Source organism: Choloepus didactylus, chromosome 13 (genome assembly GCF_015220235.1).
Source record: "Choloepus didactylus isolate mChoDid1 chromosome 13, mChoDid1.pri, whole genome shotgun sequence".
NCBI classification, from domain to species: Eukaryota; Metazoa; Chordata; class Mammalia; order Pilosa; family Megalonychidae; genus Choloepus; species Choloepus didactylus.
In genome coordinates, this window is record NC_051319.1 from 94,623,237 (window position 1) to 94,646,213 (window position 22,977).

At 53.5% G+C, this 22,977-nt stretch overlaps 1 protein-coding gene across 1 annotated transcript in view; it reads right to left on the reverse strand.

Moving 5' to 3' along the window:
- Positions 1-22,977, reverse strand: part of CSF1R (colony stimulating factor 1 receptor) — a 29,757-nt gene that overhangs the window by 4,473 nt on the left and 2,307 nt on the right. Inside the window, exons 2-14 of the mRNA XM_037801827.1 lie at positions 20,922-21,179; positions 20,200-20,484; positions 18,223-18,359; positions 17,396-17,555; positions 13,358-13,544; positions 10,825-10,940; positions 10,601-10,721; positions 10,283-10,470; positions 9,009-9,124; positions 3,774-3,900; positions 3,555-3,659; positions 2,954-3,064; positions 1,731-1,893 (exon numbers count right to left, since the gene is read on the reverse strand). Of these exons, the coding sequence (XP_037657755.1) occupies positions 1,731-1,893; positions 2,954-3,064; positions 3,555-3,659; positions 3,774-3,900; positions 9,009-9,124; positions 10,283-10,470; positions 10,601-10,721; positions 10,825-10,940; positions 13,358-13,544; positions 17,396-17,555; positions 18,223-18,359; positions 20,200-20,484; positions 20,922-21,179 (2,074 nt within the window). The remainder of the gene's footprint in view (positions 1-1,730; positions 1,894-2,953; positions 3,065-3,554; positions 3,660-3,773; positions 3,901-9,008; positions 9,125-10,282; positions 10,471-10,600; positions 10,722-10,824; positions 10,941-13,357; positions 13,545-17,395; positions 17,556-18,222; positions 18,360-20,199; positions 20,485-20,921; positions 21,180-22,977) is intronic.

Here is a 22,977-nt window from a genome sequence, read left to right on the forward strand (position 1 = left end):
ATCCCTCGCTTCATGTGAAAACCACTGGGAAGCTTTTAACAGTCCCCAGGCCCAGCCACCAGACCAGTTACCTCAGAATCTCTAGGGGTGAAACCCAGCCATTCGCATGTTTAAATCTCTCCAGGTGATTCCAATGTGCAGCCTGGGTTGAGACCCACTGGTCTAAGTGATGTGACTTAAACTGTAACTAATGTGCATATGAATGACTACGGAGCACCTTAAAATGCAGATACTGATTCAGCAGGTCTGAGTGGGCCTGAGATTCTGCACTTCACCCCACTTTTTGAATAGCAGGTGGCTTTGAGAAACACAGCTCTAGAGTAAATAGCTACTACTTCTAACATTCCATCCAGATATGATTTCTAAACCCTTCACCCTCCTGTCTCCTCTCTTGTAAAGATTCACAACTTCGCAATATCCACATTCTACTGTTCCCAGAAAGAGAACCTACGTTTTATGTATGGTCTAACATGGCAAAACCATCCCCTTTCTTGTTCTAGAAACTATACTTCTATTAACGTAGATTAGGATCCCATTGGCAGGATTGTTTCACATGCCATTGAGCTTGAAATCACCCCACCCCTTGAATCCTTTCCCCACCTGCCAATTCTACAATGAAAGTTAATACTTTGCTTTGGTTCTCATTTTGATTTGATCTGGTCTGAGGCTCCCGCCTGCAGAGGCCCAACATGAGCCACCCACTCAGAAGGTGTCAGAATCAGAAGAGGAAGCAGCCCCTGCCAGGCCCCCATTTCCGAGGACACTGGATGGAGAGGAATGACCTCCTTCCCCTTTTGCCTCCCCAGGCTCGGCAGCTGACAGTGGCTATGATAGGAGCCCCTCATGCACCCTTCGTGTTCTGATCCCGTCCAGGCCCCAGGAACCTGGCTCTGAGTCCCCACAAGTCCCCCAAACTGAGACCTCTGGGAGAGCGGGTGGTTCAGTGGGTGAGCACCAGACCAGGACTCGAGAGAGCAGAATTCTAGCCCAGGCTCTGCCTCTGCCCCCGACGCTCAAGTGACACAAAACTCGCCACTTCCCCTCTCTGGTTCCCCATGTGCCTCTGTCCATCTGCCTCTGGGTGGCTTCCAGGAATCAGCATTACAGAACAACAGAGCTGGAAAGGCCCTGAGAGGCCATCTAGTTCAATCCCCTGATGGCTTGCCTGGGGAAACAGGCCCAGGTGGCTGGAACCTGGCCACAGTCACATAGCTTATCCTGCATTTCACCCCCTCTCACCCAACAAGCTCCAGACCCTGTCCCCACTTTTGTGGAGAAGGGCAGGGAGGGCACTGTTGTTGGCTACTTCCCAGTGGAATGTGGGCCCTGCAGCCCCCATAACACTTGGCATGCAAGAAATGGGTTGATCGTCCCCAAGATTGGCTGGTCTCTGGCCAGGGCCCCAGGCTCAGATCCTGGTTGATCTTTCACTCCTACATGAAGGCAATGGTTTGATTAAAGCCTGTCTCCACTAGACTATGAGCTGCCCATCTTTTCCCCTCCATATGCCCAGCACGTAGTAGGTACTCAAATAATTGTTGCATGTTGGGAATAAATAGTAAGAAAAATTGAGTTGGCCAAATAACCTGGGGTGGCTACTCCTGTGGTGCAGATGGGAATGTGAGGGCCTTATAGCCACCCAATGCTAAGCTGGCTTTGGGGACAGACCCAGTGCCCCACCTCTCCATCCTGCCCACCCACCCCTGCCCCACCCTTTGCCAGGACACTACCTGCGAACATATTTCTTCTCCAGGTGGATGTTCTTGTAGCCAGTGCCCCCATTGGTGTCTTGGTCGGGACCCAGGCTGGGCCCCAGCATGGCCTCAGCCTTGCGGCGCAGAAAGTTGAGCAGGTCGCCGTGGCAACAGTATTCAGTGATGACCAGGACAGGGCCTAGCGCAGCCAAGAGAATGGGGGAGGCCCATGTGCACCCTGAAACTCCACTTGCCAGTGTGAACGGGAACACGGGGCTGGGGCAGTGAGGCACCCTGGACTGGGACTCAGGGGACTGAGTTCTAATCCTGACTCTGAGCAGGTTTCTCTGCTCTCTGTGCCTCAGTCACCCCATCCATCTAAAGCAGGGGAAATCTGAACCATTTTAAAAAATTTTTAATCATATTTTTTAATTGTAGAATATAACATGTATTCATCGAAGTGATAACTTTCCAAGTGCAATTTAACAAGTAGTTAGAGAGCAAATTTCAAAGAATGTTACAGGTAACAGTTCCACAGTTGCAGTTATTCCTTATTGTGAAATATAACATATATGCAAAAAGGTGATAACTTTCAAGTTATAATTTAATAAGTAGCTATAGAGGAAATTTCAAAGGATGCTACGGGTTACAGTTCCACCGTTTCAGTTCTTTCCTTCTAGCTATTCTGGTACCCTAGCAACTAAGAAGAAGAAAAATTATATAGAGATTGAGTATTCATAATCCTTTATTGAATTCTATCTTGTCTGTTGCTACCCCTTCTTCTAGTTTAATCACTTTCCCTAAAGCAAGGGAACTTTGATCATTTTTCAGAGTAAATCCATGGGAGCTCAATATTAGGAAAATAAAAGAGGATGGGGGCCAGCTTGGAGTCCCAACCACCCTTGTCCTTGTCCCCAAGCCCTACTCTGGACTCTGGGGTAAGTATTTATCCAAGCACCTTTGGGTGGGGGCTTCACTCCAGATCCAAAGAGTCAGACTCCCTAGGGGCAGAGCCCAGGAACCTGCATGTTTATCTCCCTCACCAGGTGCTTCTAACACTCACTGATGTCTGAGAACCACTGATTAGGGCTCCACAGACTGTCCCTGTCACCCCCAGGAGGCTTCAGATTGGTCTGAGAGTCTGGCCTAGGAATTTAAGGGATGCTAAAACAGGGCATCTGACTGGCACTTGTAGGAGATGGGAAGGGGAAGATGGGGCGAGGTGGCCCTGGGGCCCCCATCCCTGCCAGGGCCCTCACCTCCGTGGGTGCAGGCTCCCAGAAGGTTGACGATATTCTCGTGCTGGCCCAGGTGACTCATGATCTTCAGTTCAGACATCAGGGCCTCCTTCTCATCAGCATGAGCTGTGGCTGGGGGATGGGGCCACAGATCCCACACAGGGGAGAGGGAGGGAAACATGCAGCGAACCACACAGATAGGGTACCAACATGCAGAAACCCAGGGGAGGAGGCAGGGCACACAGAAGCCAAAAGGTGGAGAAGGAGAAATGCAGACACACAGGTGGGAGTTAGGGAGCAGGGGAGAGAGGAGAGATGGCGGGTCACTGAGTTGGTCCCAGAAGGCATGCCGAGACCAGGCCATGGCTGGGTGGCCTGTGTGCACCCCAGGCTCCCCCGATTGGGCTCAGCCAGAGGCCCCTCTGCATCCAAATGTTGACTTAGGCCTCCTTAGAGCCAGGAGTCAGGGAGCCTGGAGCTCACAAGAGAAGCAGGAGTCCTCGTTCCCAAGCCCAGGCTCTGCCCCTAGCTCCAGAAAGGCTGAAAAGGTAGGCGGTGCCTCCTGTGACAACAGGACCAGCTCTCTAACATCCACCACCTCCCACCCCTTCCCCTCACTCACATTTCAGCATCTTCACAGCCACCTTCAGGACAGCATCTTCCTTGCCCAGACCAAAGGCCGTGGCCTCTACCACCTTCCCAAAGGCACCGGCTCCCAGGGTCTTACCTGCCACACACACACAGGCTCCTTAGCTCTCTCTACGGGCCCACGGGCTCCCTGCACACCTGATGGCTCTGCGACAGCATAAAAGGCGCAGATGATGCTGAGATCCCATCTCACCAAACTGCAGGTTGTTTCGGGGAAACTCCCACTTCTCATTGTAGGGCAGCTGTGTGGGGTCAATGAAGGTGTAGCTGTTGCCCTCGTAGCTCTCGATGATCTTCCAGCGCACCTGGTACTTGGGTTTCTGCAGGAGAGGGAGAAAGGCACATGGCAGCCAGGTCTGGCAGAAGGGTCTTGGATCTCATCCCTGACACCTGAGAGCAGGGCTGTGGCACTCAGGGAAAGCAGGTTGAGGCCCATGTGGTGAGAAGCCTTACGTCATCTCATGAGCATGACACAGAGAGCCCAGTCCCAGCTCTGACTCTGCTTTATTGTGTGACTGTCCCTTCTTCAAGTGTTCAAACTTCCCTACCCATGTACTGAAGGTGTTGGACAGGATAAACTGTGAGGGCCTCGAGAGCTCTGATAATGTGGCAATTCCTGAGCCAGAAGGGAAGGTGGAAATTGGGAACCAACCAACCATCCATCCACCCATCCATCCAAACATTTGTCCTTCCTTCCTTCCTCCCATCCATCTATCCATCCCCCCATCCAAATATTTTCCTGAGCACCTGTTTGTGTCAGGCACTGTTGATTCAGCTTGAGTAAGACAAAGTCCCTGTCCCCAAGGAATTTATACTCTAGTGGCTGAGAGAGGCATTAAACTCAAATATACATGTAGAACATTTTCAAATTGTGCTGTGAAGAAAATAAGGCAAGGTAATGGGTTAGAGAATGAAGGGGGCAGGGAAATACAATTTAAGATAAGTCAGGGAAAGCCTCTGGGCAGCCTCCTTTGAGTGGAACACCTGAGGGAGCCAGCCATGTGACGACAAGAAGGAAGTGTCCAGGCACAGTGAGCAGCAACAGTGAAGGCCATGAGGTGGGAAAGGTTCTGGCAAGTTTGAGGGACAAAAAGGTGACCAATGTGTTGAGGGGAGGGAGAGGAGGCTCCAGAGGCAGGAAAGTCTCGTGGCCACGGTGAATTCCCTTTCAGCTACCGGGAGAAGCTCTTGAGGGTTTAATGTGGAGCAGTGATACGAGCTGACTTTATATTTTTAAACTACAGCATGAAGGAGAGACTCGACCCTTTAAGCACTGAGTGTCTGGAGGGCCAGGACCTTTGACAGACAAGAATTCCTTTTCAGGCTTCACATGCCACGAGGCAGAGCCCAGATGTGGGGACACAGAGCAGCTGCTTCTCTCTTTCCGGCCGAGGGAGCAGCTGCGTGGGGATCACGCCAGGAGCTGCCTAGAAGTGCTGATGGAAGAACCAAATTTAGGGGGAAAGTGGAAGCTGGGCCAGGGAAGTGGAGGACACAGGGGCCTTGGCTCAGTGGACCAACTCTCTTTCCGGTCAGGCCTTGGGGAAGGGGACCAGCTTGCCTGAGCTTAGCAGCAGGGCTCCTTCCCTGGGCTCCCAGCCCTGGAAGATAGAGTACGTGAGTGGGTGTTAGCGGGGAGAGTGGCCTGTGGCTGCAGATCTTACCCAGGTTAGGAGAAAAGACTCGAGATAGCCATAGGGAAGAAGTTCCAGATGGTAGTTTGGAAGAAAACACTGAAGTTAGACATAAGGAAGAACTTCCAGGTTCTGGTTCGGGAAAGGAGACTGCAGGCAAACTTAACATCCATGTTAGGGCTTGGGAAGAGAGCCCGAAATGGGACTTAGGGAAGAACTTCTGGAGTCTCAGAGGATTCACGTCCTGCCTGGGGGTGCCTTTCCAACCATTAGAGACGGAGACGGAAAGCAAGGAGGGGATTCTTTGAGCTTTCCAGGCCAGTGCCGTCTCCAGGAGCCTCTGCGGCCAAGGCTGTTTGCGCTCCTGACCACTTCTCCTTCCTCTGTCCCTCTGCAGCTGGGCCTGAGTCAGCCCCCTCCCTGCCTCCTGCCAGGAAGGGGGCATTGGAGAAAGTTGGGCACGGTGCAGGATCAAAGGAGGAAGGGATGTTTGGGCTGGAATCTCATATCTCAGAATCCTAGACTCCTATACCTGGAGGAGGACTGTCTTAGGAATCCCCGCCCCTCTTCCCTCAAAGTGCCCACTCTGCTCTGCTTGCATCCCACCGGGGCCAGGAGGCTCAGCCTCCCATGGTGCTGGGGATCACTGGAAAGTGCTCCCCTAGGTGAGCCCAGGTGTGGCTCCCAGGGGCTTCTCCTCAAACCAGTGCCATTCTAGAGAGGTCAGGATAGGTGGCCTCAGGCCAGATTTCCCAATAATCGTAGTAGTGATCTTTAGCAGAGAGTGCTTACGAGCACTTCCTCTGCGCCGGCTCTGGGTTGACACTCAATGCACGTCATCAAGGCGCGTCATCTCATTTATGTCTCCCGAAAGGCCTCAGCCCCATTCCCACCCCCACCCACTCTGCGGACCCAGGTGGGCATGGAGACATCAAAGTCCTGGCAACCGTCCCCTTCCAGGCCTGTTGATTCCCCGTGGTGGGTGTGCCCTGCCTCAGGAGGGTAGAGACCTGGACAACCCCCACTGGTCCTTCCTGGACTTTCCAATGGTGCTCAGCTCTGGCCCCCAGAATCCTGGCCTCCCGCTCCCCTTCCTTCGTGCCCTCCTCCTCCCAGCCTCCCAGCCTGCTGACTCCTGCCCTTTCCTCTTCCCCTTGGCTCTCCCTTGTGGTCTCTCTGGGGGCGAGAAAGCCGATGACTCAGCCCTGAGGACGAAACAACCCTTCCCACCGTCAGGCAGTGAGGACTGGCCAGGCTGAGCCCCCAGCCAAGGGGCAAGTCAAGAGGACTGGTCGGAGCCCCGAGGCAGGGGAACGACCACCCTGTCTCCTCAAAGTCTTGTCCCATGGCATCCCCTCTTTCTCTTGGCCTTGGGGTAGGCTCAGGGGGTGGTTGAGTTTCCTGAGTGGGAGATAAGGAAGTGACTGTGAGTGCCTGTTCCAAAATGGTCCCATGGAGAGAGGGTAAGACATCCCTAAACCATGGCCGGGGGACTGCTCAGGCCAAGGCAGAAAGGGCTTGCAGAGGGACTGAGCCCTACCCTGGAACCTCTGCAGAGCCATCCAAGGCCCAGAAGGCAGCTCTGCGGGGCTGACTGGGAGGCAGTTTTCTGCTCCATATAAGGCAGAACTTTCCAACAGTCATAGCTGCTCAAAGAAGGAACAGGCGGCTATGAGTGAGGTTGGCCCCGTCCCTGGAGGTAGGCAAGCAGGCCCAGCAACCACTTTGGTGTTGTAGTCAAGGAGATGCCCAGCCCCAGACATCCCTCCAATCCCAAAATGCATGAGCTAACTTTGGTTCCCCAGTCGACTTCCCTCCTGGACAAGGGTGTGTGGTTTCCATTGCTAAGCACGGTCTGTGCCCAGCACCAGGCTAAGTCCTCAATGCATGAAATGCCAATGAATCCTCATGAGGACTTGATGGGATGGCTGTCATCATCAATCCCATTTTACAGATGGAGAAACAGAGGCTTAGAGACACCAACTTTCCCAGGGTCCCAGAGCCAGAGACTGGCAGAGGCAGGATTTGGACCAGATCTAATTTCAAACCCCTGGCTCTTAAACCAGACTATCAGTCGGTACTTGGAATATCAGAGGAGGATGGACTTTCACAGGTCACCCAATCCCATTGTACAGGTGGGGAAACTGAGGCCCAAAGAGGGCCAGGTCACATGGCGAAAGTGTCAGGGTTGGGCCCAGACCCTGGAAGGCTTGACGTGGGGCCCTGTCTTTTGGGGGCTGCACTGGGAGCTGCCTCCTCCTGCTGGGTGCAGACGTGAGCATGGAGAACCTGACTCCATGGACCCCTGGGATTCTGTGTCCCCATCACCACCATATCCCATCCACCCTGCTCTCTTCCCACCACAAAACCCCTAAGGTAGGTGTGGGGAAGAAAGGGCGGCAAAGGGGGCCAAGGTGGATTTTTCACCTCTACATCACTCCTTTGTTCAGACCCATTGATGGCCCTGGGCCTGCAGGAGGGGTTCCCACCCCTCAGACCCCCATCCTGGCTCCACCCCTTCTGCCTTATCTTCCAGGGACCAACATTTCCAGAACTCACCCCAGTCTTCCCTTTGCCTTGCCCCTTTCCACACACAACCATCTCCCCCAGAGATATCTTCTCCCCAAGACTCATCTCTCACTACCTCATCCCCCATCCTTCAAGGCCCATGCACCAACGCCAGGCCTCCCCCTCCACGCAGCCTCCCACCCCACCAGCCGGCCGAGATCCCCCGCTCCTGCCTCCCACAGACCTTGGGCCTGGCCTTTTGCAGCGGCTGATCCCACTGGACATTGTCTTTTGTGTAAGGAGGCAGCTTGGCCCCAAGGTTGAGAGCTGCCGGGATCCAGTCCCAACACCACCCCTGAGTCCCTGGGGCAGATTCTTTAACCTTGCCAAGTCTCGGTTTCTTTATTGGTAAAATGCAATTATTAGGGTCCCCGCCCCCAGGTTGTCATGAGGGTAAAACCAGATGATTCTGAGAGGCTGTTTCACATAACGGTTCAAAACACAGCTTTGGAGTCAGTCCCCTCAGGGTTAAAACCTGACCCTGCCATTTACTAGCTGTGGATTGTAGATCAGGGCAACTGTGTCAACCTCTCCAAATCCCAGTTTCCTACTCTGTAAAAAGGGGTTAGTGACACTATCTACATCATATGCTTGATGAGGGAATTAAGTGAGATGATGCGGGGAACCAGTTTCATTAAAATGCCCCCAACATCACTGTCACTTATGAGCATTCACAGTTGCAGAGAGCAGGTTAAACATGCAATGGGCAATCAGTGGCAATAGATGAATAACATGAAAAGGGAAGAGGATGACAATCACTGTTCTCTCTCCTCCCCTAGGCCTCACGCTACTCGAGGGTGAGACTCAGGCCTGGCCCGTGGGTGTCCTGTCCGTGTGCCCAGGCTCACACAGTCTACACCGGGTGTCGGAACCCCACTGGCTGGGACAGGACCCCATGTTTACACTCTCCTAGACTCCCATTCCTCTCCTCATAGCATCTCTTGCCCTCACTGTGATCCAGGCCCTCACCTTGTGTGGTTATTTAATAAGTAAACTCCACGAGGGCAGGGCTGTGGAGGCCCTCTGCCTTCTGGCTCACCCAGCACCATGCCAGCTTACAGTAGGTGCCTACTAGAGAGCCATTGGCTGAATGACTGGCTGACAGAAGGAGCAAACGTTTGGGGGCTGAAGGGAGGATCCGCACGGTGTGGCGGCCTGTCCCGGGGTCCGGCTCCCTGGGTGCCTGGTGGCCCCCCCCCCTGCCCTCAGAGGCCGCCCAGGCTCACCTGCCTGTACTTGTACAGGAGCAGCAGGAGCAGCAGGAGCAGCAAGGCCATGACGGACAGGCAGGCGACCAGCACGGGGGTGAAGAGGGCCTCCTCAGGGGGCTGCGTGCTGGCTCCTGGAAAGGGGTCAGAGCAGTGAGCTGGCTGACAGGGCCTCTGAGACACACCCCCAACCACTTTAGGCAAGTGCACTGCTGGAATACAGTAGGTGCTCAATAAATGTTTGTTGACAAATGGAGTTGTCTTCTCACCCCGGGGGCCTCAGCGAGACTCTCCTGTAGACCCTCCCTCAGCCCGTGCCAGTAGGGCTAGTCGCACCAGCTCTGCTCATCCCCACGCCAAATGCCGCCCCGTAACACGGTCTCCAGTCCCACCCCTGCCAGTGCAGGGAACTCCTTGATACAGCCTGGCCAAGTGCCCAGCCTTTGCTTGCATGCACACCCCCAGGGATGGGAGGCTCACTACTTACACTCTGGGCAGACCTCCTAGAGGTTGGACTGAAATCTGCCTCCCCAGGGTCTTCCTGCGACTTTCCCATGTGCCCTTTGGAAACATACAGCCTGCAAGTAGTCCAAAAGCCCAGCTTCTGGCCCTTGGGTCTCCCTCCCCTAGATCTCCTGATGTGGTTTAAAGGATATCACTTCCATCCCTTTACCTAGGTCAAGAGCTTGGGTCTGAGGTCAAATCCCACCTCCTGCAGTGCTCGAGCCTTAGCCATGTGGTGGTTTGAGGCTGTATGTACCCCAGAAAAGCATGTTCTTAAATTTAATCCATTCCTGTGGATATGAACCCATTGTAGGTAGGACCTTGGGATGAGGCTACTTCAGTTAAGGTGTTACCCACCTCATTCAGGATGGGACTTAATCCTATTACTATTATAAATGGAATGAATACAGAGAGAAAAAAAAAAGCCACGGAAGCAAGAAGCTGAAAGCAATGAAACCTGGAAGAGCAGGGAGAGACCAGCAGGTGCCACCGTGTGCCTTGCCGTGTGGCAGAGGAGCCAGGGTCTTTGGGGAAAAAAGCATTGCCTTGATGATGGCTTGATTTGGATGTTTTCTTGGCCTCAAACTATAAGCTAATAAATTCCCCTCATTTAAGCCAACCCACATCATGGTATCTGCTTTGAGCAGCCTAGGAATCTAATAAAATAGCCACCTTGCCCAGGAGCTGGGATTTGGGCTGGGAGGGGTGGAGCTCTGTATTGCCAGGATGGGGGCAGTGCCCGGGCCCCTCTGCTCCCGGCCTGGAAGGGACAACAGGCAATGGCTCACCTACGGAGATGGGCCAGAAGGCATGGGAGCCGTTGCCCACTCGGTTGTGGGCCCTGCATTCATAGGTCCTGTTGTGTTCCAGGGCTCCAGGAGCCAGCAGGCTCCGGACGGTCATCTTGTGGAAGGGCTCATGACTCAGAACCATGGGGTGCGGGTCCTCCAGGATCACCTCCTGGGCTCCATCGCACCTGGGAAGAGCGGAGGGCAGCTCAGCACAAAGGGCAGCACCCCCGGACCCCATGGACGGGGGTGGAGGTGGGGGTGGGGACCCAGCCCCTCCCCTCAGGCCAGGTGAGGAAGGGGTGCCGAGCCGGTTACCTATCAGTGTGGCCCCTGCACTGCAGCCACGTCACGTTGGGCTGGGGGTACCCGGAGACGTCACAGAGCAGGGCGTCGGAGCCGTTGATGAGGGTCCAGGTGACCCTGACCTCAGGGGGGTCTGAGGAGGAGAGAGGGGGCAGAGGAGGGGAGGATCAGCCCCAGAGGCCCCAAACACCCCCTCACTCAAGCCCCAGGCCCCCAGGCCCCGCCCTATCACTCACACTGAAGGGTGAGCTCGAAGGTCAGGCTGCTCCAGCCTCTGGCGTTCCTGGCCAGGAAGGAGTAGCGGCCGGCCTCAGAGGGCTTCAGGCGGGGCAGCGAGAGGGTGGAGGTGTGCCTGTGGGGTAGGAGCAGCGATTGGGGGGAGCCCCTGCCCCGCCCTGGCCCCTGCCAGGACATCAGAGCTCAGGCAGCAACTCCAAGGGGTTTGCTTTAATTTTGGTAAAGTGTCCAGGGCACAAAGGCCTTGGCTGACCCGGGTGCCCAGGCTGGGTGCCACTGAGACATGGGAAAACCAACAACCCTATTTCCTTAATTGGTTTTCTTATCTATAAAGTGGTTTCATTCTGAGGTTTAATAGAAGTGACATCTGTAAACTGGCAACACTGTGAGACATATCACGGGCCTCCACTGAATGCGCTTTTTCAGCCATGGCTGGGCAAGCACTCAGGAGAGCAGCAATTAGCAGGCCATTCCTAAAACTCCAGCCCTGCCTAGAGGAACTCTAGAGGGACAAGAGGCAGGATGCGCATCCCTGGGCTCTAGGCCCACGTGCTGGAGAGACCAGGGTTCAAGTCCCAGTGCTGTCGTTTCTTAGCTGTGTGACCTCAGGCAAGTTACTTAACCTCTCTGCTTTTCCACTTCCTTTTCTGTGAGGGCGGCACTGATAATAACTAATTCACAGAGTTGGTCTGAGGATTAAAGGGATGTGTATTTAGAGTGTTTGACCTAGAGCCTGACTCACACAAAGGCACTCAATTTAAGGTACCCTTTATTTCAGAAAAGGCCTAGAAAACCAGTGCTAACAACAAAAGTTACCTTTGGCTGACTGGAATTACAGGTAATTTTTATTTTATTCTTTTCTCAATCTCTATTTTCTAATTTGTCCTTAATGGATATGTATTATTTAGGTAAGCAGTAAGTTGAAAATAATAAGTTATAGCAAATTACCAGCTCTTGCTTGGAAAATATTTGTGGCCAACACTGAGACAAAAACCCGTGCAGTTCAAAGGGTAGTGTCAGTCAGCCAGACCTCTGAGGTACAGCACCCCTCTACAGGTTAAGGCTTGAGGTAACTCACAGTTACCCCTTACACTAAAAGCAGTTTTAACTCTTTTGATGACTCAAAGTCACCACTAGGAACACAACCGTCACATGCGCTAAACTTTCAGGGGCGCTCACGGTGGCTGTCTGGTGTCTGGGCTGGCCTGCGCTGCACTGAATGTCCCCGTCTACTGTAGGTTCTCTGGCTTCCTTTCTAGTGTCCCTGTTGCTTATGGACCCCAAAGCCTGTCCATGATCCAACCCCCCTCCCCACCCACCCACCCAGACTCAGAACTTCTGCTTTAGACTAGAGGAAGGTAGAAACCCTGTTCAGAAAGGACCAGAAGGGAACTGAGAGGAGGAAGATGAGGACAAGAGTACATCCTTGTTGCTTCTGACAATCAACAAACAATGGTCCAGGAATCAACGAGGACTGGATTCAGGCACCAGGAAGAGAACCCCTAGAGAGCTTGGAGTTGGAAGATGCCAGGGAATTATTCAGCCCACAGATGGCAAACAGGTCTCCTCTCATGAACCAACTATATGGAAATACTGTCTAGGGGACTGTGTTGAGAAGGACTCTGAGGCTGCATCTAGACTCTGCAGGAAACAGTTAAAAAGTAGATTAGGGATGTCTGTCATGAGTGTGGGAGGGGAAGTCATGGTGTTTACAACGCAATATTTGCTGTCCTTGACGGAGCCGTGTCCTCTCGTTCTAATAGAAAAGGGCAAAGAGATTGTTAGAACCTGGTACCAGTGTTTCTGTTAGGGAGGAAACTTTCTTGTTTAGAAAACTACTTGGTTAGGCCCCTTTGGGTGGAAGGTAAGATCCTGAGGACCTAGTCCAAAAGGAGAGAGGAAAAAGATTTCTACCTAATGTTGTACATGTGGAATAACCAGGCTTCTGGGAGTGGAGAGATGAGGAGAGACAGGAGAGAGGATATTGAGTCAGGCTGTACGTTGAGAGGAGTTTTGAGCCTGCAGAGAAGAGTAGCCAGTGAAAAATTCTCCAGAATGGCCTTTAAGAAATTTTTTGAGTATCTGTGATTGTGTGATGCTAATTCCCTCTACCCATCAAACATTTAGGAAAGTCTGCCACATACACAGATGCCATCATTATTAGGAACGTTTCTCTGAGTGCAAAACACAGGGCGTTGTTTTCTGTATCTGGACTGATCATGGAAGAGGAGAATGAACGAGATTGAGCTCCTGAGTGAGCAGGAGAATTCACACCCCCAAGAAATGGTGGAATCTCGAGAAGGGCACTAGATTTTCCCAGGATGTGGGACAGAGGGTAAGTCAATTTGATTCAAATCTCAACACACAGGATGACTGATATCAAGATTATACATAGTTGGAGAAAGTGAGAACCAGAAAGGGGAAAGGACTTATTCAAGGCTCCTTGAGATATGACCCAAGTGTCCTGAGTCCTGGAAGAAGTGCTCCAAATATGGCCATGGGGCTGTGTTGATGGGAGCTGATGGGTGGTACCTGTACGTGCCCTTGGTGGTGACAAAATTGAGCTTGGGCTGGGTTTCTGAGAAGGGGCCCAGGTAGGTCCAGTTAGCATCTTGCAGGGCTGGGTAGGCCTCCACCTTGACTTGGAGGTTGACCTTCTCACCCACAGTCACCTCCTGGAGGAGGTTCTGCTCAGAGGTCAAGTTCAGGTAGGCTCTCTCTGAAAGGCAGAATACACGGAGATGTGGCATTAGTGGGAAGACGTCCTGGTGTGTTTGCTCATTCAGTCATCCACCCAGTGGGCCACTCATTCAGCTGGGCCCTTCCTGAGCACCTACTGTGTGCCAGGCACACAGTCTCCACTCCCAACCAAGATTTTCCCTCTGACATCCCTGCTACCCACCTCAGAAGCCCAGGGCTCAAAACTCTTCTCCTCACCGAGTCTCTAGAAAATGCAGGCAGATTCCTAACCCCCTTTGAGCCTCTATCTCCTTGTTTGTATAATGAAGAGATTAAATATATTGTGATATTTAACTTTCTGAAGAAATTTTTCACAGTACAATGATCTTTTGCTTTTTTACATGTCCTCATCCATTCCCCCTTCTTCTGGCCATAGTTCAGTCGATGCGGCTTCCATATCCAGCTTCAGAGCAGGCACATGGCCTTGGCTAGACAATCAAAGTAATGTCCCCTCTGCACCCAGTGGCTGGCTCAGGGTAAGCACATGAGTCCATGAGTCCAGTGAGATTTAATCTCAGGAATTTTGTTGCAACTCTGGGGAAAGAAAAGCTCTCATTCCCGAGGGTTGCCGAGCCTGGTGCCACAAGGGCTCTTGTTGCCACTGGGGAAAAGCCTATCAGAGGGCTAGGCTAAAAAGAAAAATGTAGAGCTGAGAGTTGGGGAGCAACAGATGCCTGTCCACATCATCTGAACACCTAGATCCAACTGTGCCTGAAGCTGGTAATCCATAGAGTTTTTAGTTTTGTGTCCAATGAAGTCTCTGTTTTGATTAAGCCAATTTGAGTTGGTTTCTGTTACCTGCACCTGAAAGAGCCCTGACAACTTTCTTCTAATGAAATCTTGTATGAATTAAAATCAGTCTGCTGTGGTTGAATCATGGGCAAGGGAGATGTGGCAAGAACCACCATTCACTCAGCCTTTCCATGCCTCTCACGGAAGCCCCTGAGATGCCTCTTCAAAGCCCCAGGGCTTTGCAAAAGGCAAAGGGCTCCTCTCCTTCCTCAGTTCTATGAATCTAAAAGTCACCCTTCTATCCTGGCACATGCCTGCTCAAAAGCCCCCTAAGGCTCCCCACCACCTCCACTACTCAGTTTGCCATTCAAGGGTCTCTTCAGTTGTGTCTCACTATGCCTATCCAGTCATCTCCTCTCCTTCCTGCACACACACACACACACACACACACACACAAACACACACACACTCAAAGCTCCACCCTTCTGGGTCCTCTAACTTCTTCAGAACACCCCATAGTCATTCCAACCTTGGAGGTTTTGCTCAAGTCATTTCCCCTACCAGGAAGCTCATCATCTTCCTGTCTTCTGTTTAGATCCTCCTCATCTTTCAACACTCATCCCCACCCCAGGGAATCTCCACCCAACACTGAGGCCACAGGGAGCTCTCCCTCCTCTGGACTCCTGTTGTCTTCCAGACTAAACACTTATTAGGCACCATGCCTAAACTACTTCACACATTGGTTCCATTTTCCCTTCTTTCCTCTTCAACTAGGGTGTGAGCTTCTAGGCAAGGCTTTTGTCTTTTCTCCCTCTTAGTTACCCATCTGTCTAGACATCAATCCATCCAAACCACTTCCCACCAAATCCACGATTACCATTGTGCTCAAAACACCATCACGTCTGGCCTGGACTGATGCAGTAGCCCCCTGATCCTACCTGCCTCCCCACAAACAGTCTCCAGCAAAGTCCTGTTGAATTTTGCTACATCCTAAGTCATATCCTGTCACTTCTCTTCTCAAAATCATCTATCGGCTCCCCATCTCCCTTAAAAGGAAGAGCTGGAGTCCTTCTATTGGCACACAAGGCCCTCTGTGATCTGCTACCCTCACCCCTTACCTCTCTGATCTCGTCTTATTCTCTTGCTCATCCCACTCTGGCCACGCTGGCTGACCTGTTCCTTGAATGTGTCAAGCACAGTCCTGCCTCAGGACACCTGCCCATCCCTCTGCCTGGAACGCTCTTGCCCCGGATATCTACGTGGTTTGCTCCTTCACCCCCTTCAAGTCTTTGCTCAAATGTCAGCTTCCCAAGGATATCTTCCTTGATGACCACCCTATTTTAAACTGCAAACACTATACAACTTCTTTGTTTATATAATTTACTTTGCTCGTTGTTGTCTCCTCCCAACTAGAACACAACCTGCTTGAGGGCAGGAACTTCTTTTATGTGTTTCATTCGTGGCTAGGTCTTCAGCATCTAGAATGATTTTTGGCAAAGTGTGAATGCATGCAAATATTTATTGAGTGACTACTGTGTGCCTGCCCTAGAAAGCAGATAGGTTTAGAGCCCATAACTGGGACACAACTCTATGTGATTTTGCTTCTCTTTCCTTTTACAACCCCACCCCCAAAACTCCCAGTGCAGGATGGGGCCCACTGCAGAGCTCATGTTCTGCAAGCTGGTGTATGGAGGCAGCACGAGGACAGCGACTCTCCTGCTCATCCCCCCCCAGTCTCATGCGAGGAGTGGCCAGACCAAAATGACTCAGAGCCTGTCCCCACCCTTAAGCAGCTCCTGTTTTGTTTCCGGATTCTCTGTCTAGTGGCTGGCACTGCCTGCCACCCAAACACTCTAGCCAGGGACTTGGAAGTCATTCTTAGCTCCCCCCCTTCACCCCTTCGTCCCAGCAGTTAGCAAGTCTTGCAATATCAGTCTGCAACCCCAACCATGATCCAGCACCCTCCACCACCTCCAGCCTGGACCACTACATCGACTGCCTGACTCTTCTCCAGCCTCCCATCTCCCGTCCAAACCAGGCAGCATCACACTCACCCTTCTCAGATCACATCTCAGCACATGCTCTGTGCCAGGCCCTGTTCCAAGTACTATCTCTATCATCTCTATCTCTATCACCTATTGACCTAACTACCTACCTATCTGTCTATGTAAACATTTGTTTAATTCTTACCACAACCTATGAGGTGATTCCTATTAATACCCCCATTTTGCAGATGGGGAAACTGAGGCACAGAGTAGTTAAGCCATCTCCTAGCCATTGGCTAGCCGAGTTGCGGTGCCACCTGGGAGTTCCTGAGTGTGTGCTCTTTGCCATCACCCTGTGTCCTCCTCTTCAAAACCTTCAGTGATGCCCACTGCCCACAGGACAGGTCAAACACCCCACTTACATCACAGGCTCCTTCCCCTCTGGCCTCTGCCTCCACTGCTGCCTCCGCTGGGGCTGCTGCACATCACCCCACATCCCTGCTGCGCTCAGCTTCTTCCAGCATCTCAAATACCCTGTGCTTTCTTTAACTCTGGGCCTTGCATATGCTGTCCCCTCTGCAAGAAGCACTGTCCCCCTTCCTTTCCCTCCCTCTGCCTGGCTAATCCCCCTATGTCCTTCCCATCCCAGCTACCTTCATCCAGGCCTGAGTTGAGGACCCCCTTGGGGTTCTCACGACATCTGGTGATTCCCCCGAGGTCACACTGAGTGACCACTGCCTGTTCACGTGTTCATGTGATGTGAGTGTCAGCACCCAGGACAGTGCTGGGCATGACGGGATGAATGAATGAGTGAACAAACCAAGTCCAGTAGGGAGCTGCTGGACACCAATGCCAAAGCAGGGGGAAAAACAAAACAAAACAGCGGTAAACCAAAATGCAGCAGCGCATGGCGGAAACCCCTAGGAGAGAGAGGGGTTCTGGGAAGCTCCTGGAGGACGTGGCTGCCTAGCCAGACCCAGGACGAAGGGCTTCTAAGGGAAATGTTCTTAATGGGGCCTCCTTCTTCTCTTCCACCAACTCCCACCTTCCCAAACCCCTTACACAGCCCACACCCCAGGATCCCCCCCAACTCCTGCCCCGCCCCGATGCTCACCCACCACCAGGAGGACCACGGAGGTGGAGCTGACGCCCCGGACGTTGGAGGCCACACAGGAGTAGTTGCCTGCATCTTGGAAGTCCACGTGATCAAGGACAAGGGTCAGGACTTTTTGGTAATGGTCATCTTGGAAGTCAGTTGAATTAGGGACTGTGAGCTGCAGCCAGAGGGAATGGAGATGGAATACCAAGGTTGCTCGGGGATGAGCAAGAGCTGGGTTCAAACCCCTAGCCTCTGTGGATTACTATCTGCCTGGCCTTGTCCTAGGGACTGAACGCTGAGCCTGCATTTCTTCCCCTGACCCCCTGCTCCTAGGGGGTTGTGAGGAGTAAAGGAGATTGCGTGTGCAAATGGTGGAGGCGAGCCTGGCACACATGAGGCACGGTGGGAGGGGCGGCTTAGAAGGAGCCTAGTGGTATTTCCTCCCGGGAATACTCTCCACTCCTCCCTCTCTCCCAAAGTCTTTCTGGAATAGTCCTTACTGCCCTGGACTTCAAAGATGACCTAGGAACCTCTTGCTTAGTTGGAAGTGAGCTGACACCTGGCCCCTTGCCTACAGGCTGGGACAAGGGGCTCTAGCACCATTGCCCCCCTAACACACCCCTCTCCCCCACGATTCAGCACCAAGAGCCTGAGTCCTAGTTCTGGATCAGCCATGGACTGACAGTGAGATCTCGGGCAAGTCTGGCTCCCCTCTCTGGCTCTGGGCTGTGTGCTCGATCCAGACAGCCAGTTTGGGGTGAGGCTGGGGACTCCACCCAGAGGGGCTCAGTGTGCTGGGACGATGAGCAGACTTCACCCTGCTGTCCCCCCCAGACACTGACCTTGGTGTCTCCGTGGTAGAGGAAACAGTCAAAGAAGACGTCAACATTACTGGCTGAGCACACAATCTGGGCAGCCTCCCCGCGAATCCGCACCAGCTCCGCAGGCTGCAGCGTCAAGTCCGGGGGCCCTGGGATGACTGAGGCCAGGGGGGAGGACCCGTGAACTCCCAGGCCAGAGCTGTCATCCTGCTCCCTGCCACGGGCCAGGCTACTATCTCAGCCCCAAAACCCGGCAGGCAGGCTCGATGACACAGTTTCCCCCACATCCACTCCCACAAGAAGTCCCGTCTCCAACATAGGCCTTGAAAATGTCCACTTTTCGCCATCACTGCCACCCCTTTTCCAGTCCCCACCACCATTTTCTGCTCTGAACTCCTGTTAATAACAGCCTCACAGGCCTCCCTGCTTCCTATCTGACCTTCCTACAACTCAACAACTCACAGCAGCCAAAGCAAGCTCTTAAAAACAGAAATCAGACCAGGCTGCATTCCTGTTTAAATGTGGCTTCCCATGACTGTCAGGATAAAAGCCGGAGTCCTTCCCCCAGCCCTAGCCCCTGTCACTGGCCACCCTAACAACTGCCACCTTTTGTTCACTGACTGCAGCCATGCTGCCTTCTCTCCCGCTGCAGGGCCTTTGCACTCACCATCTGCTCCTAGAGTGCTTTGCTTCTGCGCTCTTCTCACCCTTCAGGTCTTCAGCTCCAAGAAGCTTTTGTGACTAGCTTAGCTGAATTAACCACCCCCATCCCATGCCACGTACACATACACACACACCCAGCTTTCTCCGGCGTGGTTTCTGATCACAATTTGTATTTATTTTCTTTATAGTCTGTCACCCCCAGTAGAACAAGAAGGCCAAGAAGGCAATATCCCCAGCAGATAGCATGGTCCCTGACACACAGTAGGCACTGAATTAACATCTGTGGCTGTGGTCATTGTGGAAAGATGGTCTGGCTCAGTTTCCCAAGGTCCAGAGATATCAAGGGACTCACCCAAGTCACCGAGGTGGTCATGGCAGAACTAGCACCCAGGACTCTTGGCTCCTAGCCAGCCCTGGGCTCTGCAGAACAAGGGTCCCTAGAAAAGGGCCACATGTCCTCCTCTGCCCCCACACTCGGGCCTCTTGACCTCCTGAGCAGTTTAGCTGCTCTGACTGCAGGGGCATTGGGCCAGCTGTGCACGTTGACCCCAGTCCTCCTCCCTGCTCATTGTAGGGACACAATACCTGTCTCAAGGCCCTGTCCTGAGCCTGGGGCCCTACTTGCTCTCACCAGTCCCTCCAGAGACCCCCAATCCCATCTACCAGCCCAGCACGGGGGTGGGCATGGGGCTCCACTCACCTACCCGCCTGCCCCGGCCCAGCCCCCCAGGGCAGGCCCTTGGACAATGGCCCCTGCTACCCACAGAGAGAGCTGTCCCCTGTGGCACCACTACCTCCCCTCTCTCTGCTCAGCCTCCCCCCCATCCTCATACCCAGAGCCCAGCACCAGGCAGCACCACGTGGGAAACCATCTGTGGGCGAAGGAGAGCTTCAGGCCCTCCCTCCGTTCCAGAACACTCAGAGCCTGTTCCCACCTCCTGCCGTTCCCTCTGCATGACCACCTACCTCCTTTGCATCATTCACATTTCAGCCCAAACAAAATATCACTCGTCAGAGAGGCTCCCTCTCCCCAGACCCCCGCACACTCCCTACTTGATTATCTTGCTTTATTTTTTTCATAGCACATCTCGCTATCTGAGATGGTCTTGTCCACTGATTAATTTACTTGCGTGTCATCTGTTGCCCCACTCCTGACACACCTAGCCCGTCTTGCCCAGGTAGGTGCCCCATAGGTGCTTGTGGAATGACTGGAAGGAAGACGTGGAAGAAGGGGCACGTCCCACCAGCTCCCAGCAGGCCCGGCGCCATGGCTGCAGGTCTCCGTCCCTGCCCCCTGGGCCTCCCCTGCCCGCCCCCCACCCCAGCCCCACTCACCTTTCTGCACTTCGAGCTGGATGCTGAGTGACAACTGCAGCCTCCTGCCCACCAGGGCTTTGCATTGGTAGTCGTGGCTGTCGAGGAACCTGGCCTTGTGGATGGTGAAGCCATACCAGGGTGAGAAGGAGTAGCTGGTGTGGCGTGAAACGGGCCGGTCACGCACCCGCACCAATGAGGCCCCTGCCTCCAGCGCCGGATCGGTGAGCAGGCAGGGCAGCAGTGCATCCTGACCCTCAAACACCACCACCTTCTGGGCCAGCAAGTTCCAGGGGCGAGCAGGGTCTGAGGGAGAGGGGGTACTGGGTACCAGCTGCCTTCCCTTCTCCAGGCCAAGCCATCCCTGGACATTGGTGAAGTGAGGCTTGATCATTGGCTCCAGGTCAGAGCAGCTCAGCTAAGGCTTCAGAGCATGGGCTCTGGCTCCAGTTCCAGCCCTGCTCCTCAATGCTGTGTGACCCTGAACAAATGACTTAACCCCTCTGAGCTTCTATAGAATGGGCATAATCCTAGAAACTGCCTTATAGGGTTACTGTAAGGATTATATTAAGTTAGAAGTGATGGCCACGGGTCCTTATCCACTGTAGGCACTCGATCCTAATAACACCAGCTCAAGCTTGCTAAGCTGCTCTTATTAGGATTAATATTGGGGCCCAGCCCTCATGCCAGCTCCTGGTGGGCCTGCTGGGCCAGGCCTCCTGGGAGCGGGGCAGAGTCCTCACCTTTCACGTAGAGGTGGATGGTGGCATTGTCCCCCAGTGTGTCTCCAGACTCAGTGCAGCGGTAGGTCCCCGTGTTTTGGAAGGTGGCGTTGGTCGTGGTCAGGATGCTCCTGGGGGCCTCAGAAACCAGGGTCCAGTGGGGTGAGATGGGGCCATCCCACTCCACACGGCGATTGCCCACACATCTCAGGGTCACCGTGGTGCCCGGCTCCACAACCAGCTCAGGGCCACTGGGTTCTATCACTGGGACCGCCCGACCTGGTGGGGCAGGGGATGGGGGGTGGGCAGAGAAGTGAGGCCTGAGGTGCCACTCCCAGCAGTCCCCTGCTTGTGGGCTGAGGATCTGGCCTGGGCTCCGCTGTGATTCTCAAGATGACCTGGAGGAGGGCCCTGGTCCTCGCTGGTCATTTCCCCGGTGCCCAACCCCAACATCGTCAGGGATGGACTGACATTACTGGCTGGGAGCTTTCTCGGCCCCCAAATAGGCCGCTGCTCCTCTGGGGTCCTCCCAGCCTACTGCCTCTGTCTTCCTTGCTGTGAATGCATCCTTCCTTTCTCCAGGAGAGGACTCCTTCAGCCCTGTCTACAAAGCAGGTCCTTCGGTATCCTCAATGCTGAGGCCCAGCTCAGAATCCTATCCCCAGGGCCTGGCTCAGAAAGGGGGCTCGAGCCAGCAAATGAATAAACAAATGGAGGGTTGTGGCCAAGGCCTCTGGCTTCATACATAGGAGGAGAAAAGGAACGGCAGCTCTAAACCCAGAAGAGTAGGGAAGGTTCCAGAATCTTCGCTGTGCCCACTCCCATCACTGGACATCTGATCTGTAGCAGAGTGTGGGTTCTGGAGTCTAACTGCCTGGATTTCAGCGTTCCCTGTATGCCTGAGCAAGTTGCCTAACCTCTCTGTGCCTCCATTTCTCCAGCCATAAAATGGGGACAATCATTGTACCCATTCTTTGGGATGTTAGGAGGTTTGCCCATCATTAAGTGAGGACTCAACAAAGGTTAGCTGTTATCTTTATTATCTAGCCCACTCCCGTAGCCCATCCTGCACCCAAGCACTGCTGTGGTTATGGGGAGCCAATCTCTTTTAAGGATAATTTTCTTTAAGGGAAAAAGAGAACTTGCAACCCATATCAGGGCCTCCGGGAAGAAGGCCCGTTGCCTCTGCAGTGTCAGCAGTTTTCCAGGGCCCAAAATAGGGCCAAAGGAGGGAAGTGAGAGCTGATTCAAGGGCTCAGAGGGGCTGCCAGGCGCCCTCCAGCCTGCGCGGGCGGAAACACATTGCTGGCGCCTGGGACCAGCCCCCGGTTTCCGCTCGGCCTGCAGCTCTTCACCCAGAGAAGTTCTCACTTCTGTTTCCCGGTGCTCCTGGCCACTGTCCCCTCGCCAGGTGACAGACCCCCAGGAAAGGAGGTGCCACCTGCTGGCATCGAAAGGCCCTGAGCTGCAGGCCTGGTTTTTCCCCTTCCCCCACCAGGGTGGCCCTGGCAAGTCCAGCTCCCTCTGCTCTTGTCCCTTCTACACTCCGTGGTGGGGACACTGTGACGCTCCAGTGCGGGCTTCTGAGCCCGAGGGCATCTGGTGAATTCGGGGCTTCTTCTACAAAAGCCCTTTAAATGGGTACTCCCCCACCCCACCCCAGACCCCAGAGTTGGAAGGATCTTCCCTGCCAATTTCCAGAGGGCTTAATTTCATATTTTGATTTTAAATCCATCATGTGCAGCCTTTCGGCCTGAGCTTCTGATCAACATAAGGGATAGAGTGAGCTAAGAAACATCATCAGTGCCAATACCTGGGGGTTGGCTGTAGCCCTCTGTGAGGTGTGACCACCAGAGAAAGAGACAGGTGTCATTTCTGGCAGGCTTTGGAAAATCTGAACAGAGCTGGTGCTGCCCTATTTTTTTTTGCCACAGCAATCCAGGCTCCTAGGCTGGCTTTTACTGCAGGAAAGGATTTGGACCCTGGGGCCACACCAACTTGATTTGAAACTTGGTCCTCCCATTACTAGCTGGGTAGGTTGCTTATCCTCTCTGACCCTCTATCCTGTGGGAATAAT